A 19,422-nucleotide genomic window follows, 5' to 3' on the forward strand; every position below is an offset into this window, starting at 1 on the left:
TTAAGGCCCAAACCCGAAGTCCGAAAATGTATCGGATGGGTTCGACACCATTTTCGTGCATCCGAACTCGAACTTGACAACCTAAAAATTCACTCGATGTGCAGCCCTATCAAGAGTATCTACACTAAGTGAGATAGAGAACTAAGGCGATCATGACCCCCTCAAACTCTTCTCCTTCACTTTAAAATTTATATATATATATTTAAAAAATATACACATATATATTTAATATATAATGACTACTATAAAAAAATTATATGTATTTACTATGATTTCTTATAAATTTGTGTCTGAATTATATGTATTTACTATGATTTTTTATAAATTTGTGGTGTGAAATATCATTTTACAAAAAAATTATTAAATCTTCTTATAAAAATAAATTTATTTTGCCAAAAATGTATATAAAGAATCATTTGTATATTTTCACTTCTATTTTCCACGTAATTATTTATTTAAGTATTTTTTGACATTAATAAAAATGAATAACAGAAATACCCGTTCCCAAAACAAAAAAAAGAGAGTGATTGATTGATTGGGTTGAGAAGGAGATTCTGAATTTTTCAATTTTCACAATTTCATTACCAAAATATTATTACTATTTTTCTCTTAATTATTTATTTATTATTTTTTCTTCTTCTTCTTCAAAAGTCTCTTTTTGACCACCATTGATCCTTCCTCTCTTTCTTCTCTTCTTCCTCCTATCTGCTCCAGTCTTTCCTTACCTCTCTCTCTCTCATGGGTCTCCATGGCTATCAGTATTTATTAGATATATGTTATGATTTTCTGTCCTAAAACCTCTACAGCTTCATCTATTTTTCTTGCTTATTTTCCTTTCTTCCAAACATGGGTGGCTGTCTATCTAACACCAGAGTTAGTGGCTCAAACAGCAACAATAACACCACCGTGAATCAAAATCGTAAAGAGACGACCAAAGCCCAAACCAAAACCACCGCTGCCACCACCGTACAAGGAGCCACGCGCCACCATCAGCAACGCAAACAGAACAAGCGGAATGAGACCCAGAAGAACAATAGGAATCCCCAGCAGCTTAATAATAATAACCCTAAAGATAAGCAGAGTACCAGGCGACCAGGGGGGCTGATTCCGTGTGGGAAGCGTACGGATTTTGGGTACGATAAGAATTTCGATGAGCGATACACGATCGGGAAATTGTTGGGTCATGGTCAATTTGGGTATACCTTTGTTGCTACTGACAAGGCTAATGGGGATCGAGTTGCGGTTAAGAGAATTGAGAAGAGCAAGGTATTGTTTCTTCTTTCTATTTGTGAAGTTGGGTTTTTTAGCTTTTTTTTTTTTTGGATCATTTTCTTGACGGATTTTGTATTTTATTTTCATATCATTTTGAAATTTGGGTTTGTGGGATGTTATCTTGTTTCGTTTTATCTCATCTGTTTTGGTTTCTGGTGATTATTTGGGTTGCGAATGAGCTGACTAAATGATTTAAGATACGAGTTTAGAATAATTTTGAGGTAGGGAATATTGAATTTTTTTAGGAGTTTCTGATTCCAACTGTATATTCTACTTCTAAAAGTTGGCATTTTTGAAATGAATGTTTTAACCCAAATTTCTATTGACTTTCCTGTAGATTTCCCACTCTCAATTTGGGGCATAGGATACCCTTTACTAGCTTAATTATTATAATAGTGATTCATATCGTTGAACAGGGATTGTTGTCTTATTACCTATATGCTTTATCATTTTATATACTCATGACATGGATGATTGGTTTCTATTTTGTCTCTTCAAATAGTCTTTGGAGTCTTTAAAATTAACCGAGTGGATTTGGTGGCAGATGGTTCTTCCTATAGCTGTTGAGGATGTTAAGCGAGAAGTCAAGATATTGCAAGAACTTACCGGCCATGAGAATGTGGTTCAGTTTTATAACGCATTTGAGGATGATTCTTACGTGTATATAGTTATGGAGTAAGTGTTAAACTAGTTTGTGCTGTATGTTCTGCTTAGTTTTGTTCTTATGTATTAACGCACCTCTCGCATTCGTGTACTCATGCAAGTTCTTTTGACTAATCTGTTTTTAGGTTATGTGAGGGTGGCGAATTGCTGGATCGTATCTTGGCCAAGTAAGAACATTTCCTGATAAAATATTACTCTCTGTCTTATATGGTGTAGTTCTTCTGTCTCCATCATTTGATTAGAACAGTTGTAATGACCACAAATTGCTATTATGTCATTACCTAATCAGGAAGGATAGCCGTTATACTGAGAAGGATGCAGCAGTAGTTGTCCGTCAAATGCTTAAGGTTGCTGCGCAGTGTCATTTACATGGTTTAGTACACCGTGACATGAAACCAGAGGTACTTTCATACTTATTGGAATGCTTAGCATGTCAAGTGTTACAATCTTGAGTCATTCTTGTTAGGCAAATGGTTCCCTGACATTTCTTCTTTGCTTGCAGAATTTTCTATTTAAGTCAAACCGAGAAGACTCGTCTCTGAAAGCCACGGATTTCGGTCTGTCAGACTTCATCAAACCAGGTTAGTCTGATTTTATTGTGTTAGGATTTTCTGACCTTTCACATTTGAAGCCATTATAACTGTGTTTTCATGAATAATATGCAGAAAAGAAGTTCCAAGATATTGTGGGCAGTGCTTACTACGTTGCTCCTGAAGTATTGAAACGCAAGTCAGGGCCTGAATCTGATGTCTGGAGTATTGGTGTGATCACCTACATTTTGCTCTGTGGGAGGCGCCCTTTCTGGGATAAGACCGAGGATGGTATATTTAAGGAGGTGTAGTACGTTCTTAATTTTGTTACAATCGCAACCCTTATTTTTCGTTTTTTCTTTCAATTGCTCATGTTCGGACTGTGTATCACTTGCCAGCCACCAATATTAATATACCAAAGTTTTATTTGTTCTTTTAGAGGGTTGCTACTATTTTTGTCCAATCTATAGTTTTCATGTTTTGTGTCCAAAGAATTGATAACAAAAAACTCCAATTTTCATAACAGGAGAGCTAGAGCTAGACACTTTTTTTACCCTCTTCAAAGCCCTTATTGTGAAAAAAAAGTACATGCATATCATCATTTACTGGATTTCCAATCTTTGTTGGCACCTTTTGCTCGTAATTGTTTCTATTTTATACTTAATCCACTGCTTTTCATCTATTTAGGTTCTGAGAAACAAGCCTGATTTCCGCCGTAAGCCATGGCCGAGTATAAGTAGCAGTGCTAAAGATTTTGTAAAGAAGTTATTGGTGAAGGATCCTAGAGCAAGACTAACTGCTGCTCAGGCCCTATGTATGTGCCTACTCTCTATTTATTCATTTTGAAATTGATGCTGGTTGTTTTGGTGGTTCAGAAATGCTAAGCTATTTTCCAAACATTTTGGGTTAATGGTAGTAACACAAATATTGCTTGTGATTTCCTCTTGTTTCTTTCAGTTTTAAGGCTTGGCTAGCAGAAATGGCCAACTTAGAAAACATGGTGTTTGCTTTGATTTTTTAGCTAGTGATCTAATGGAGAGAAAATAGGTTAAAATTATAGTATTTTGATCTGATTGGTATGATTTGTTTCAACTTTACAGCTCACCCTTGGGTCAGAGAAGGAGGAACTGCATCATCAGATATACCAATTGATATATCTGTTCTGAATAACATGCGGCAGTTTGTGAAGTACAGTCGTTTGAAACAGTTTGCTCTAAGGGTAAGGCGTTTTTGTCAACTATTCGTTCAGTAAAGAAGACGACGAAAAGCTCTTTCGGTATTGACTGTGTTTAATGGCCTTGCAGGCATTGGCTAGCACACTTGATGAAGAGGAGCTTTCGGATCTCAAAGATCAATTTGATGCAATTGATGTGGATAAAAATGGTGCTATTAGTCTGGAAGAAATGAGACAGGTACAATTTTTTGCCACATTTAGATCTCTTCAAGATAAAACATGTGCAATCACTATCATGCACTGTACTGTTTTTATAACAAATATTATGTTCTTGCAGGCCCTTGCGAAAGATCTTCCTTGGAAACTGAAAGACTCGCGTGTCCTAGAGATACTGCAAGCTGTAGGTTTTGTAAATTTTTTGCCATGAGTAATACTGGTTTATTTTGATATTTCCAAGATGCTTAATTGTTTCTTTTATGTGAGCGTTATTTTTTCAAATTCCCTTGTTTACCTGTTCAATTGTATTAGAATTCAGTTTATGATTGATGTTTCCTTTCTGCTGTTAAAGAGGTTTCTTTGTTTTGTATTTTTGATGCAGATTGACAGCAACACAGATGGGCTTGTGGATTTCTCCGAGTTCGTTGCTGCCACGCTCCATGTTCATCAGTTGGAAGAACATGACTCTGACAAATGGCAGGAACGTTCGCAAGCGGCTTTCCACAAATTTGATTTAGATAAAGACGGGTTTATAACTACAGAGGAACTTAGAATGGTAAGTGCCATTGTATCTGAGGAGATAGTTTGCTTGCCTAGCATATGACTCGAATCTAGAGGTTTATTTTTTGTTGCTGTTAGTAAGGGGTGTTTGTTTTGAGTAGTTGAGTTGCCTTGAAAAGTGTAGATGGGTTTAGGATGGAAGTAATATTAAACTCTTGTGTACAAAGTGTTTCACTTTACCTTTAAAATAGATGTGAGACCTACACAAATTAATCACTTTACCCTCTTAAAATTTGAACCAAACATAAAAATGGTTTTAGATTCTCATTCCCACCTTTACTTTACCCCATACCAAACACCCCCTAAGTTTTCCTTTGTTTCTTTTGTAGCACACTGGTTTAAGAGGCTCCATTGACCCCCTTCTTGAGGAGGCTGATATTGACAGAGATGGGAAGATAAGCTTATCTGAATTCCGCAGACTTCTCAGAACCGCAAGTCTGAGTTCGCGAAATGTTCCTAGCCCCTCCTCCGGTGGTCCTCGGAACTTTAAAAAGCTGTAGATTAAAATTGAAAATTTTTGGAACTTGAAATGAGAAAGATAGTAAAAGAGATGGGAAGTTAATTCCCCATCCCTCGTTATCTACTTTTGAAGTCAAGAAAGGCCCTTATCTTCTTCTGCCATGGAACATTGTCAAATGCTAGGAATTCAATGATAGGACTCTTCTGAATTGGATTGTGAATCCAATTGACAGACCATCGGTTATATTTAGGGCTGGTGTGGAATGCAGATGGATCTTGACAGAGAGTGACTCCATGTGTTGTGGTTATTACTTGTATACATCTTTTTGGAGTGTTGGGGTTTTTCTTGTTGTACCGTACAAATTGTAATGTGTGACATAAATAAAAAACAGAAAAAAAGAAAGGAAAAAAAAGTACAATGAAAATGCGATGGATTTAATGTACTGCATATAGTTTATTCTCTTAGAATTTCAATCAAATGGTCTCTAAGTGAAAATTGGAATGAAATGCTTCATGTTCAGCACTAGTTCTTTCTTAAATTTTTGTTAACAATTTAGAGTTACAAACTAGGCTGTGTGAGCCCTAGTTATTGGGATCATCTGAACTAAACGAAGACAAAATGCTATTTTGATAGTTTATATACTAATCATGACCTGGAAGAGGAATATACAGCTAGATCAGTAAACATTATCGTACAGGTAATTTACAAAGAGATCCAACTATTAGATGGTTCTTGGGCATATATAAATTTGACATGGCAATTCATTTTTTTTCATGCAAACCTGGAATGAATGAGAGAACAACTAGACATGCTAACTGAATGAAAATTGGGCTAGACACCTCTCATGTTCCTCTTAAGGAAACCGAAAGCCAAGAGCCTCAATTTGCCTTTGTTTGATGGCAACGAAGAAACCCTTTCTCCTATACTGGAATTTGGTTAGAACACAACTTCAAGATAGGTGTTGAAGCTCATTCTTCTATATGGTTAGCAGCAAGAGGCAGTTAGAATATCCTCAGTTGTTAGATTTCCGAACGTCGCCCACGCTGTTGGAGGAGCTATCCTGGTGAACTTGGGATGAATACCTACTTGTAGAGCTTCCATTTGTGGTAGTTCTTTCCTTCCTCTGCGATTGCTTGCCTTTCCTACTAACTCCACAAGACGAGTCCTGCAAATACTCATTCAGTCAAGTCGCCATCTTTAAAGTGCTCTTCATTTCTTCAGATAGTTGTTTTCAACAACTCTAGAAACAAACCTGTTGAGTTGAAGAACCTGGCATCTTTAGTTCAAGATCTGTTGCTACATCGGTGGAACCATCACCTCTTTCCGCATTGCTGCCCTTTCGCTGATCGGATGATTTGCTTCTGGAATCTTGTTTGCTTGAAATATGTGAAGTAGATGCATATTGAGATGTGGGCTGTTCAACTGGAAGGTAGGCTGGAGTTGGATATTGGATGAAATTTGAGCAGGGATTCGGAATAGCAACGGGATTCTGAGCTCCAAAGAATGGAAATGGTTGCGATGACGGATGGAAGGAAATTGAACCCTGGGGAACAGGTACAGGCACTGGATATGAGTAAGTTGGACCCATAACAACAGAAGGATCAATTGCAGCCCATGGGAACATAACCCTGACTCTCTGTTGATACTGAACATTGAGATTTTCTATATCACATTTTAAAGATGCCTTCTCTTCTCTCAGCTCATTTTTCTCCAGAGTCAGCTGTTTGTGGCAAACAATAATTGATGACATAGGCAGATAAAAGCCTCAGCAACCATGAAGAGAAAGAGAATACATAAGAAGAAGAATTTCACCTCACGTGATTCTTCCGAGAGTGATGCATACTCTGCCTTCAGTTTGTTAACTTCAGCAGTCAAATCCTTTAGCATTTGAATTGAGTCTGTAAGGATTGTTGCCTTGTCATTCTTCGGCCTATCATGATCTTCATTTCAAGTATAACAAAGTAAATATTCAAACAACAAGCCCTTCACTAGTACCAAAGTCCCAAAAAAGTGTACCAAAAGTTAATATCCTTATTCACCCTTGTTTCACAATGCATTATTCAACAGCATACAAAAAAACTATTTTAGCCTCAGTTGTATCATACCTAATGTGTTTCCCAGCTCAAGAAAGTGCTCGTTTAGTCTATCTCTTCTCAACTTTTCACGGTCTGCCTTCTGAACTTTTCTTGCAGCTACTGGATCCACCTCCACATCTGTCTTTTGTCTGTATCAACAACACCAGCCAAAAAGTATGTAACTACACAATGATCTAACTTAAAGCCTTTTGTTTCCAGTCATCATCAACAAGTTTTCATCTGAATTGAAAGCTCAAAAACTAGGTGATTACTACTCCCTTTTTAACAGTCTCTAAACTTTGCCTTGTATTCACTTTCACCAAGAAATTTATCTGTTAAAACAATCAAAGAAGTCCCTCTCATCATCATCCTACCTAACAACTTTCACATGCCCACATAAATTCATATTACAGAAAAGTGTCAGCAAATTCAATTATCTAATCAAAACAAACCAATTTCACATAAATAATTCACTCTAGTGTAGGACCATCAAAACCCAGTGAGAAGGAACTACTATAGATAATAGCAAAATCTCATAAAACAATTATTCATTTCTAAGAAAAACCCAAAAAGAAAACGGGTGACAAGAAGCACACCCAATTAAACTCACTCACCAAAATCTCATCTTTACTGTAAAACTTGAAAAGTTATAGTTTAATCATGTATATTCCATCAGGCATAAAGCATAATAATATTGATAGATAAATAAATAAAAAGAAAAACCTAGAATCAGAGTGGGAGGTAGGAACAGAGAGAAGATGAGATGAAGATGGAGCTGAATGAGCAGAGTAATCACCGGGTTTCCATTGCTCCATAGCCAGCGTTGTTAGGGGTCTAGGGCTTTGCTTCTCCCAAATTTGAGAATTGAGATAGAAAAATTTGGGGAAAAAGCAAAACCCAAAAGCGAAAGCAAGTAATTTATTATTTAAATTTAAAGGTTTTGGATGATCCATGAACAAGAAGAACAACAAAAACCCATAATTATTTATTTATTTGTGAAAATGTCAGTGTGAGATGAGGTCATGAGAGAGAGAGAGAGAGAGAGAGAGAGAGAGAGTTATTGGGACTTGAGTCATGGGTGGAGAGTGAGGTGATCTCGTGGTCTGTGGACCACCATATCACTTTCCTCTTATCCAATGAGTTTTGGAAAACTCATTATTATGCCGCAATCTCACCGATGTCATTTTACTAAGAGTGTTGTTATTTGGCACCTTAAGGTGTCCAACACTACATGGGGTGTCACCTCATGATTGGTTAGCGATATCCCATAACCCTTATTAAATTCAAATAAGTGGGACCCGATATTGGATTACACCAATAGCGGTATGCCACCTACTTATGGTGTTGGGCACCAATGGTGCCCCTTAGCAATTCTCTTTTACTAAACATCAAACTCACTCATGTGATAACATCTTAGTCTATTTAATTATATTTATCAAAACTAATATTTACTATTTAAAAAAATTGTAATGTCACTGTATGTAATGTTTGAGATTAAATAAAATTTGGAAGAGTTTAAACTTCAAGCCTCAACTTAAAATAAATGACATACTTGAGCTTCCTATTGTAGAAAAATCAAGAAAGTGCTCTCAACGGTTAGATCATTTTAGCACCAATAAATCACGTATGAATTAGAGTTAATTTAGGGTATAAGAGCACACCTAATAGATCTAGTGATGCACATGTAGCGGAGAATTAGCAGGGAGTGCTCCTCCCATTTCCGTCCCTATTTATATTTTTAATTTCTGTCTCTGCCCGCCCCATTCCTGCTTATTCCTCGTCGGGAATGGAGTGGGGAATCCATACGGGAAACTCATTTATTTAATAAATCAATTTTAAAATAAAATTTTAAATTATATGTAAATTAAAATATTGCACAATATTTATTATTTAAAATATTGAACACTATCCTAAATAAATTTTAAAATATTAAAAAAATTACTACTATACTACAAAAACATATAAAGAAATATATAAAATACATATAAAATATTATAAAAATTTAAACGGGCCCTGTCAGAACGAGGGGTGCTATCCCCGTCCTCGCCCCATTTAACATTCGGGGATTGAAAGTTATCTCCGTCCCCGCCCCATTCCCCATTTAGATGGGGATTCCCTGCCCCATTAGGGGTGGGTCCCCGCAAGGCCCCTCCCTATGGGAAAAATGTGCATCACTAAATGGGTGCTCTACTCCATCATTTAAAATACTTTCCCAAAACACATATTTTTCTATTTTATCTCTAAGTTTTACATTATACCATACATCAAATTCTCCATATTTTTTTTCTATATCATTTAAATATTATATTTTCAAACATTTTTTTATTCATTTGAAATATTTTCTATAACTATCAATAATATCATTATATATTTTAATGTTTACAATATCTATACATATGTAATATCACGTAATTATATTATAATTTAAATTTATCCAACTTTATAAGATAAACTAAAATATCAATAAATCTAAAAAAAATTACAAATAAGAAATTTATTATTATCAAAGTATATTTTGAGAGTATTCATTGGAAATATTTAAATATAATATTTTTGGAAAGATTGAGAAAAATGGGAGAAGTGAAAATTAATAAAATATTGTGTTGAAGGATGAATAATATATATTAGATATAACTTTTTACTATAGCAATTTAAAAATATTTGTAAAATGAATCATCCAATGTATACATCTTTTTCTTAGTTTTAGTTATTTTTTTTCATGTTTTTTTGTAATATGTCTTACCGATTGGGAGTGCTCTAAGTTTTTAAATTTATTGTGGGTAAGTGTGTAGTTATTTTAATGTATACTTTAAGTATTTTTTTTATATAGTAGATTTAAGTTTCATTCAAGTATATTTTTGATATCGTTTAAGTTGCTTTTTCAACATTGTATTGTTATAGTGTTAATATCTAGTTGATTTTAAGTTGTATTTTTAACACTTTATTGTTGTGAGGTTGATATCTAGGTTATTTGTAGTTGCTTTTATGAATCGAATTACACTAGATAAATATCTAGTTGTTTTTCAGTTAATTTATGAGTTATATTCAGTTGTTATGATGTATATTTTAGTTTAGTTTTGACATATTTTTTATAACTCTATAAAATATAGTTATTTTACCACTTTTTATGTGCTAATTGTTGCTTAATTCTTGAGTTTTTAATTGATTTATTAAATTTTTAAGTAATTTTGAATTTATTGGGTTTATTTTGATTTTATATATTTTTGTGTGTTTTTATAGTTATTTTGTTGTAAAATACCGTAGTTAATTATTTGAATTATTGTTGTTTAGTTTGAGGTAAAAAAATGTTGTATTTGTTGGGGCAACAATTTGTCTTTCTATATATGGAGGTAAAGACCCGACAACGTTTGGCGACTTGCTCCTTCTCCGGTGATGAAATCTGCCTTTGACTCGTCGGGATTTCCTGCAAGAAAGACACTCCGATGCTTAAGTCAGTTCAAAGTTCGATCCCTTCTTCCTCTTAAAATCTCATATTTATAGGATGAAATATACAAAACAGTTAGTTGGTTCAAGTGGACCCTGAAAAGGAGGAAGGAGAACAACTAAATTTCTCTCCAAAAATACCAACTTTTAAAATGTCTCGCTCAGAGGTCAGAGGCGCGGATTGCCTCTGACCTACAGCTTCTGCCTTCGGATCATTCTTGTGTATAAACGCTCCGTTTTGAATATTTGATAAATGAGGCAAGTATTTTCGGGCCGAGCATTTTGGGCCCAACAGATGCCCCCTGGCCCAAGCTTCGGACAAGTGTGGCATGTTAACCTGTTAGAATCTTGGGCCGACTCTTCAATACCAAAAGGTTCGGCTAAAGCCGTCATTCTCCGTAAACCGAGGCAATCCGTAGGTACATGATTACTTGATTACCTGACAAGTTATACTTAATGCGTACACAATTATCGAGTAAAATGTTTGGCTCAAAATTTCACCTCTCATTTAAATAGTTTCCGTTTCAAAATAATTCTCATTCAGATTCCCAAACTTTGTTCCATCTTCCATAGAGAAGCTTCAAAGAAACCCTAGAGATTTTCTTCAGCTCAAACCTTTGATAATGTCTTCTCGTTCATCTCCTGACCCTAAGGATCGCGATGGATACAAAAATGCGTTCGAACGCATGCGTAAATCGTTCGACATTCCAGATAATGTCACAGTGAGGATGCTCTCGGAGGCCGAACTTCGAGAATGGCGATTTAAGGACGTAGTGAAGCCTACTGAGATAGTCATGAGCTTGAGACACATCGAATGGCTTCGTTTCCCTCTCCCAGCTCTGCTTGTTCAGATAATTTCAAACTCCGGGGCTCACATTTCGCAATTTCTCCCAAATGCCATTCAGTCTATAGTCGGGGCTCAAATGATAGGGAGCCTTAGGAATGTCAATATCCAATCGGATGACATTTATGCATGCTTCACCAAGTCTACGAACAAGGTGATAGAGGGAAAGCCTTGGAAAACTTTCTACCTCTCTCCCAAAAAGGATCGGACAATCTTCGCCGATTTCGATAGCTCCCATTGAAATTGGGATAAATACTTCTTTGCTGTTGGAGGAGCATGGTACCCTGAGTACGTGCCTCAAGAAATTTTTCCTATGGCCAGGGTGTTTATAAAAGGTGAGTCATGTTTTTCAGTAAATTTAATGTGAATTAATCATATCTGGATGATTGTCGAGTAGTTTAACTTTCTGAACTGCTGCTTCGGTTTTTCGTACCAGATTTTTCTTGGCCTCAGGTCAGCATGAGTTCTGAGCGACAGATCAAGCTGACAGAGAAGGGGCTCCTTCATGAATCTAAGGAGAATGCCATTAGCATCAGGGGTGTACTGAACTCCTACTGTATGCAGATTATGACTCGGCTTTGCTTCGTGGATCGAGTCGATCCTGGAGCTGTGCGGGTTAGATCGCAGAAGGGTGATATGACCCTAGGCAAGATTACTGCAGCATGCGCGAAGCAGCTGGGAGCTTTCCTAAAGAAATCTCCTCCTACTCCTTCAACTCTGTCACTGACGAAAGCCGAGTTCGAAAGGGCGTGCACCGAAACCTTCGCTGCATGTGCCAAGCGTCAAGGGGTCCCAGAGGGTAAAAAGAAGGAGGGTTCTGGCCTGGCTGCAGAGTCTTCCCCTGACAAATCCGGCTTATCGCGCAGGTCTTCTCGCATCCAAGGGCGATCTTCCATGCCTTCTGACGCTCTGCAAATTAAGCCTCTTCAGCAAGTTCCTTTGCCTACAGATGCCTTGGGAAAAAGAAAGGAGCGTGAGGAGTCCTCTTCCGAAGATTCGGACAACGGGAAGTGCATTTCGTCGAAGCTTCGGATCCCGAAAGGCTCTGCCGCCACTCCTCAAAGATCTGCTCTAGTAATCCCCAAAATTTCCCCCGGTAAATTACCAATAGGTCAGGCCCTCTCGTTGTGCAAAAAGCCACGGGGATTTGCCTCTGTTGGGCATTTACCTGGGGCATCTTCTGTTACTCCTGCAATTGGATCCTTCTTGGCAACGGGCTCAGAAGGGGTGGCTCATGTAGAGGGCGCTTCCTTTTCTCCTTCCAAATTACCAGGAGAGGTGACTGGAGAAGGAGTGCAGGATGGCTTACCGATGGAGGTGAAGTCTTCTGCTATCTGCGCGAAGCTGTCAGAGGCATTGACCTCTGCTTCTGATTTAGCTGTAGGGTCTGCCGTTGGCCATAAACGTGGCTCAGAGGGGAGACGCCCTTCCTCTGCCTCTCGTAAAAACAAGCTTCTAGAGGATGCCTTCGGGGAGGGTTTTGAATCTGCGGATATCATTCCTCTGCCAGTTGAGGCAAGTAAGGTCGTTGAGCCCGAAACTATCCCTGGGGGCCAGGAATCAGGGGCTGTCAAAGTAACAAGTGTTGACAGTCTTAGTGTTGACGTTTCTTCATTGCTACCTACCGCTTCTGAGTTTCATCCAGGAGATGTCACTGCTGTGTCTCCGAAGGGTACTAACTCTTTTGAATCTCCTAGCGCTTTCTTGGAGCAGCTCACGTCTTTTGCCGTGCAGACGTCAGTGTACCTCCCTAATGATTTGGGTGAGGATGATAGCTTGTTTGTACGCCCTTTGAAGACATATTCTTCTGGCACGGGGACAGTTGCGTTGGCGTCTGATAGCATTATGGTATCGATGTTAGCAGAAGGTGAGAAGCCAGTTGCCCCTGTTGCTTCTGCGGCTGCATCTGCAGGAGGAGAAGCAAGTGACAGAACAGGAGTAATGTTGGAATATGGCCCTTCTGCGTCTAATGAAGTTATGGAGGAAATGCTACGTATAAGCAGACCTCATCTACCTACGGAAGCAATTAGATCTTTAAGTGGACAAGGCGATTTGTTGCAGCAAGTATCAGACCATATCTGGATGGTAAGTTAATTAAAAAATTAGGCTCTTTTTGCATTTCGTTATATGTGTGTAATGTTATTTGTAATGGGCATAATCGATTTTTCACAGAGCTATGTATGTGCTTCGGCTGCAAGACGAGAGTATGCGGCGGCTATGCAGAATGGAGCCAAACTGGCAGAGCAGATGGCGAAATTAGAAGAGGAGCGGTCAGGGAGAAAGATGGCTGAGGCGAACCGAGATGTGCTGGTGGAGGCCATCAAGAGGTTAGAAACAGAGTTGGCAGAGGCGAAAAAGAGGGTGTCCGCCACTGAGGAGAAGCTGGTAAGCACTGTCGGGCTTGAAGTAGAGCGAGACAAACTGAAAGCTGACTTGGTGGATATGACCAATAAGTGGATGGAGAAAAGCCAATTCTGCGTTCAGCATGAAGCCCGCATGGAGAAGCTTAGCAGTATGATGAGCGACCTTGAAGAAGATATTGTGTCGTTGCAGACTGATAAGGAGACCTTAGAGAAGGAGAAAAAAGAGCTGGAGCAAAGGGCGAACAGTCTTGAGGCCAGCGCAGCGGAGGCCAAGAAGCAAAATTTGGAGGCTGATCTCCTCTTAGGGAAGAAGTTGAAAGAAGCAGAAGAGGTATGTGACTCTTCTTTTGTTATTAATGCATTAGAAAGTTAATGGGCCCATAAAACACGTGTGTTGATTCCGTGATGGATTTTTTGTTTTTGTTTTTGCAGAGGGCAGCAGAGGCAGCTGTTGAAGCCACTAGGCAGCGTATTCGAGATCGAGAGATCACCGAACGCAAGCTTGCGAGAGTGGCTGAGGTAGATACCGCCAAGTATCTAGATTTGGTATTACGTAATAAGAAGCAGACCCCAGAGGAGAAATGGGCAAAACTAGAGATGTATTGTAAGAACGTTGATGTAAAGATAGGAGAGTATGACGTCGACAAGTATTTTGACCGAGCTTGGGGATTTGCAGATTTCTTATCCGCCGTGTCATCTGGAGAAGTTGAAGCTGAGGGGCGATACGCTGGGATCGATGTATAATGCCAACGGGGAAGCCGTTGAAGATACTGTTGCCAACGTGGCTTCTGATAAAAAAGCATCAGGTTCTGCCTCTGTAGCTGAGGGCAAGTCAGAGGGTGAAAGAGGTGCTGTAGAATGAACGACTCACTTTTGTTTTGTTAACTTTTGTATATAAATTCTTTGGGCTCTTCAGGCCGTTAGTTTGTAATTGATTGTAATAGAACACATTGTTAATACAAGTAGAACTTTGTTTCCTGTTAGTTGTCTTGGTGTGTGTACTGTATGGGTTTGTTGTCGTTTAGGGCTTAATTGAACGTGTGATGACAGGTGTATGTCGTATGATGTACTTGGATCAGAAGCTTCATAGATCCTTTAGGCCTTTGCGTGCGAAATACAGCGAAAGATTATACAGATGGTGGGAGAGGATGCCCAGTTAAGTGTTGTATGATTGATCCATCTTTGTGTTTTGGTGATGGGTTGGGGCTGACAACATTGTCGTTGCAGGTGAGCACCGTGAGTGGACGAAAGTTCCTTTTTTGAGGAGAATCTTTGACAACCCACAGTGGCTTTACTCAACGTGGGCGATGGAAGAGCTTATCAGAAGCGGCATCCCGTACTATATATCGTGTGAACGCTATGGGTTGGGTTATCCGAAGCTAGAGAGTGCGATGGCAGAGTACATGCGTCGTATTGAGTGGAATTAATTATGGGCAAGAAAATAGATCAATTATAAAATCAGGAGTGAAAATCAATCAATGTAATATAACTTATAAATAACAACTTCTGATTTATTGCTATTTTTTAGTATACATTGCCTTTTAATTCATGCTTAGCATCTGTCAATTTAAGTTACTATACAAATATTGAGAGAGGAATTGAGTAAATATGTGTGTGCGTACTTAGCATCCGTCAATTTAAGTTGCTGTGATAGGTGTGTCTTACTCTTGCGATGTTGCCATTATTGCTGGGTGGCAGTCCTTCTTACGCACGTGGAGTTGTTGTAGTGGTCTTGTTCGGGACTGGTCCGACCCCCGGGGATGGAAATTTTTCCATTAGGGTAGAGGGATTGATGTGATCCAGACCGAACGCGAAGGACAAAGCGTAGAGCAGGGCATCGAAGCAGATGCAAAGAGCTGAGGGTTGTGAGGCAGGTATCTTTCCAATGCACCCATACCGTATAGTATGGTGGGGGTCGTTTGGGCTGTCACGCATTCTCTCAGAGGCACCCATTGTGCAGGATATGGGTGCGACTGCGGGAAAAGTTCCTCCCAGCCTTGGATTGCCAAACCAGCTGGTGTACATCGGTGGGGGATCCGAAGCATGACAGCAGATGGTTCTGCTGTGATAGTCAGGGCAGATTAGACTGCAGGAGGTGGTCCTCTTATGCGGGTAAGAGGGTAGGGTTTGCAGTGCACCTCCGTTGGACGGCCAGATCGGTGTAGTCAGGGCATATTAGACTGCAAAATGGCTGGCCGTAGTTTCCTGTGAGTTTAGTCAAGTCAGATTAGAATGCGGTATAAAACCCAATGAAACGTGCATGCAGAAGCGATAGGATCTTGCACGCAGACTATGTGTAGTGGCCTTGTTGCCACGAACTGTTGAGATTCAGCCTGGTTCCAACGTGTGGGGCGTGATCCTCGCTATATTTCATCATTGCTCTTTGTCTACTGAATTGTAGGTGTATGTTTTGAGATCAAAGACATACGGTGTATTGCCAGGGTGTGTTGGCAACTTCAAACATTAGATGATTGTTTATTTATAGTCATTGTGGTAGGTGGTGTTTGAGTACACGTGAATAATGCTACAAAGTTAGGTGAGGATATTATTGAGGAACCCTTTCGAATAAAAAGTTAATTGTCACGCGTCTGACTTGGTGAAATATGGTTGACAATAATGCCAAGGAATTGAGTACATAAGAGAAATTTAAAAGAATGTGAAAAAATGGAAAGTTGTTGTATTACTTTTGAATTGCACAGTACAACTATTAGCAATAATATTGCTTTAAAGACATTGAATTCCAAGTACGGGGTACAATTTTCCCACTACGTACATTCTTTAGAGTGTAAGACCCTCTGCCCAATACTTTAATGATTTGGAAAGGCCCTTCCCAGTTAGGCTCTAGCTTCTTTTTATTGCCTGTGACCTTACGCAGAACCCAATCTCCTTCTCGAAATGTGCGTAAGTGGACCCTTTTGTTGTAGTAGCGTTCTGCTACCTTCTGATAATTTTCCAGTCGCAGTTGTGCCATTGTACGTGTTTCTTCTAGAAGGTCTAGGTTGTGCAGTAATTGAATGGTGTTCGTTGTTGGGTCAGATGCGATCTCTGTCCGAAGTGTAGGCAGACCGACTTCTGTTGGGATGATAGCTTCTGTTCCATAAACCATGGCGTAGGGAGATTCCCCCGTGGAGGATCTTTTTGTTGTTCTGTAAGCCCATAACACTTTCAGTAATTCTTCTACCCATGCTCCTTTTTTGTCTTCCAAATTCTTCTTAATGTTGGCAAAGATGACTTTGTTGGAAGCCTCTGCTTGACCATTGCCCTGTGGGTAAGTGACAGAGGCGAAGCTTAGCTTGATCTTGTATGTGTCGCATAGCGCTTGCACCTTTGCATTTTGGAATGGAGTGCCGTTGTCGACGACTATCTCCCAGGGTATTTCAAATTGACATATAATATGCTTCCAGATGAAGGACATAGTGTCTGTTTTGCTGACCATGACGTACGCCTCTGCCACATCCCATTTTGTGAAGTAGTCAGTGGCTACAAGAGCATACCGTCGTCCTCCAGCAGCCTTAGGTAGTTCACCTACCACATCCATACCCCATTTTGCAAATGGCCAAGGTGCAACGATGGAGTGTAGGGTTTGAGCAGGTTGATGGATGGTGGGTGCAAATCGTTGGCATTTGTCGCATTTTTTGGCATAATCCCGCGCTTCTGTCATCATGTATGGCCAGTAATACCCTGCTGTAAGTGCCTTGTGTGCCAAGCTCCGTCCCCCTGTGTGATTTCCACATGTCCCCTCATGTATTTCTTCTAACAATTTTTTAGCTTCTGATGGGCGCAAACATCGTAGGTATGGGCCATTGAAGGATTTTCGGTACAACGTTCCATGGATCATGGAATAGCGTTGTGCCCGAAGTCGCAGAAGTTTTGCATCTTTTGGATTGGGTGGGAGCTCGGAGGTGGTCAAGTACTTGATGATCGGATCTATCCAGCATTCAGGTTCTGACGAGGTGGAATAGACTTCCATATCTTTGCTTGATCGGCTTATGGATATGGAGGACTGGCGTGTGCATCCTCCTGCAGAAGCTAATTTGGCAAGAGCGTCGGCCTTCTGATTTTGCTCCCTAGGTACTAGTATGAGTTCAAACTGGCGAAAATGCGATCGTAAGTCAGTTACCTTCTGTAGAAGGCTAGCCAGATGGGGTGCTTTGGTGTCGAAATTTCCAGCCACTTGTTCTTTCATAAGCTGCGAATCGCCTCTGACGTTCAGACGTTGGATTCCCATTTCTCGTGCGAGTTCCAAACCATAGATTAGTGCCTCATATTCTGCTTCATTATTCGTTGCGGATTGCTCTAAACGGATAGCTTCTTCAATTTTGAGTCCTGGGGGAGCTTCTAATACAACGCCAATACCAGCCCCTTGGGAATTGGATGCTCCGTCAGTGTACATTGTCCACAGCCATTGATCTTTTGATTCTAGTAATTCTGGCAGGGCGTCAGGAGTGAATGACTGAATTTCAACCAGGAAGTCAGCGAGTACCTGCCCCTTTTTAGCTTTTCGTGGCAAAAACTGAATATCGTATGTCCCAAGCTCAATGGCCCATTTAGATAATCTTCCAGAAAGGTCGGGCTTACTCAGTACCTGCTTTAATGGATAGTCCGTATATACGATGATCGTGTGGCTTTCGAAGTATTGTCGTAACTTCTTTTTGGCCGTGAGGAGTGCGAGTGCCAATTTTTCCATCATACTGTATCGGGTTTCAGCATCTAACAACATCTTGCTGCAGTAGAACACTGGCCTCTGACGATTGGCTTCTTCTCGAAAAAGACGGAACTTACAGCGAATCGTGAGACAGACAAATATAAGAATAAATCTTCATTAGCAATAGGAGAGCTCAATATAGGAGGAGAGCTCAAATAAGTCTTCAACTCGTCCAATGCTTTTTGTTGTTCTGGTCCCCAGGTGGTGTTTGTAGACTTCTTTATGCACTGTAAGAAGGGTTGGCAGCGGTCTGACATTCGTGATATGAATCGACTTAATGCTACTATTTTGCCGGTCAGAGCCTGTATGTCTCAGATGGTTCGGGGTTCCTTAATTTCTGAGAGGGACGCAATCTGTGTTGGGCTCGCCTCGATGCCCCTCTGACTGACGATGTATCCCAAGAACTGTCCGGAGGACACCCCAAAGGCACATTTTGTGGGGTTTAATTTCATTTTATAAGCATCAAGGATATCGAAACATTCCGTCAAGTCGTCTATATGTGAAGAGCTTTGTTTGGACTTGATGACCATATCGTCAATATAAATCTCCATATTTCTCCCGAGTAATGAGGAAAACAGCTTGTGCATCAACCTCTGATATGTCGCGCCTGCATTCTTTAGACCGAAGGGCATAACTTTGTAGCAATATAAACCATCTTCTGTTATGAATGTTGTATGAATCCTATCCTCTTATTTCATGGGGATCTGATTGTATCCAGAGTAGGCGTCGAGGAAGCTCATCCTTTCATATCCTGCCGTGGCATCTATCATCTGATCGATCTTTGGTAGAGGGTAGCTATCTTTGGGACAGGCTTTGTTTAGATTTGTGTAGTCTACACATACTCTCTTTTTCCAATTCTTCTTTGGGACCACGACGGGGTTGGCAAGCCAACTGGGGTATAAACATTCTTCGATTGCCCCCGTGCTCAGGAGCCGTTGGACCTCCTCTTGTATGACTTGATTCACCTCTGGAGCGAATCTCCTCTGCTTCTGTTTGACGGGTGGGAAGTAGTTGGAGATATTCAAGCTGTGGCTCATGACAGAAGGGTCTATTCCGGGTATGTCGTGTGGTGTCCAGGCAAAAGTTCTCATTCTGGTTTGGAGAAATCGTACGAG

General features: G+C 39.8%; 3 protein-coding genes and 1 long non-coding RNA gene across 6 annotated transcripts in view; 3 read left to right on the plus strand and 1 right to left on the minus strand.

Annotated features, from left to right (window-relative positions):
* The window catches only part of LOC133812774 (uncharacterized), a 55,132-nt gene that overhangs the window by 17,751 nt on the left and 17,959 nt on the right, over nt 1–19,422 (plus strand). The window lies entirely within an intron of this gene.
* On the plus strand, nt 623–5,401 carry LOC133812769 (calcium-dependent protein kinase 28-like). The gene is made up of 12 exons (XM_062246587.1): nt 623–1,266; nt 1,817–1,947; nt 2,061–2,102; nt 2,225–2,336; nt 2,438–2,516; nt 2,601–2,770; nt 3,153–3,279; nt 3,566–3,684; nt 3,770–3,877; nt 3,977–4,039; nt 4,238–4,411; nt 4,746–5,401. The coding sequence occupies exons 1-12, from the start codon at nt 847–849 to the stop codon at nt 4,914–4,916; spliced, it is 1,716 nt and encodes a 571-aa protein (XP_062102571.1). The 5' UTR covers nt 623–846; the 3' UTR covers nt 4,917–5,401.
* On the minus strand, nt 5,481–7,992 carry LOC133812770 (transcription factor bHLH121-like). 3 transcript variants are annotated; one of them, XM_062246589.1, is made up of 5 exons: nt 7,675–7,992; nt 6,982–7,100; nt 6,689–6,816; nt 6,129–6,419; nt 5,481–6,041 (listed from the first exon to the last, which is right to left on the minus strand). In XM_062246589.1, the coding sequence occupies exons 1-5, from the start codon at nt 7,902–7,904 to the stop codon at nt 5,889–5,891; spliced, it is 921 nt and encodes a 306-aa protein (XP_062102573.1). In that variant the 5' UTR covers nt 7,905–7,992; the 3' UTR covers nt 5,481–5,888. The 3 variants fall into 3 exon arrangements, with proteins under 3 accessions (XP_062102573.1, XP_062102574.1, XP_062102572.1); XM_062246590.1 differs by having other exon boundaries at nt 6,129–6,596; nt 7,748–7,991; XM_062246588.1 differs by having other exon boundaries at nt 6,129–6,596; nt 7,675–7,991.
* Nucleotides 11,570–15,122, plus strand: LOC133812771 (uncharacterized). The gene is made up of 3 exons (XM_062246591.1): nt 11,570–13,324; nt 13,412–13,933; nt 14,035–15,122. The coding sequence occupies exons 1-3, from the start codon at nt 11,699–11,701 to the stop codon at nt 14,344–14,346; spliced, it is 2,460 nt and encodes an 819-aa protein (XP_062102575.1). The 5' UTR covers nt 11,570–11,698; the 3' UTR covers nt 14,347–15,122.

The sequence above is a fragment of the Humulus lupulus genome, chromosome 1 (assembly GCF_963169125.1).
Source record: "Humulus lupulus chromosome 1, drHumLupu1.1, whole genome shotgun sequence".
In the NCBI taxonomy this organism is placed as follows: Eukaryota; Viridiplantae; Streptophyta; class Magnoliopsida; order Rosales; family Cannabaceae; genus Humulus; species Humulus lupulus.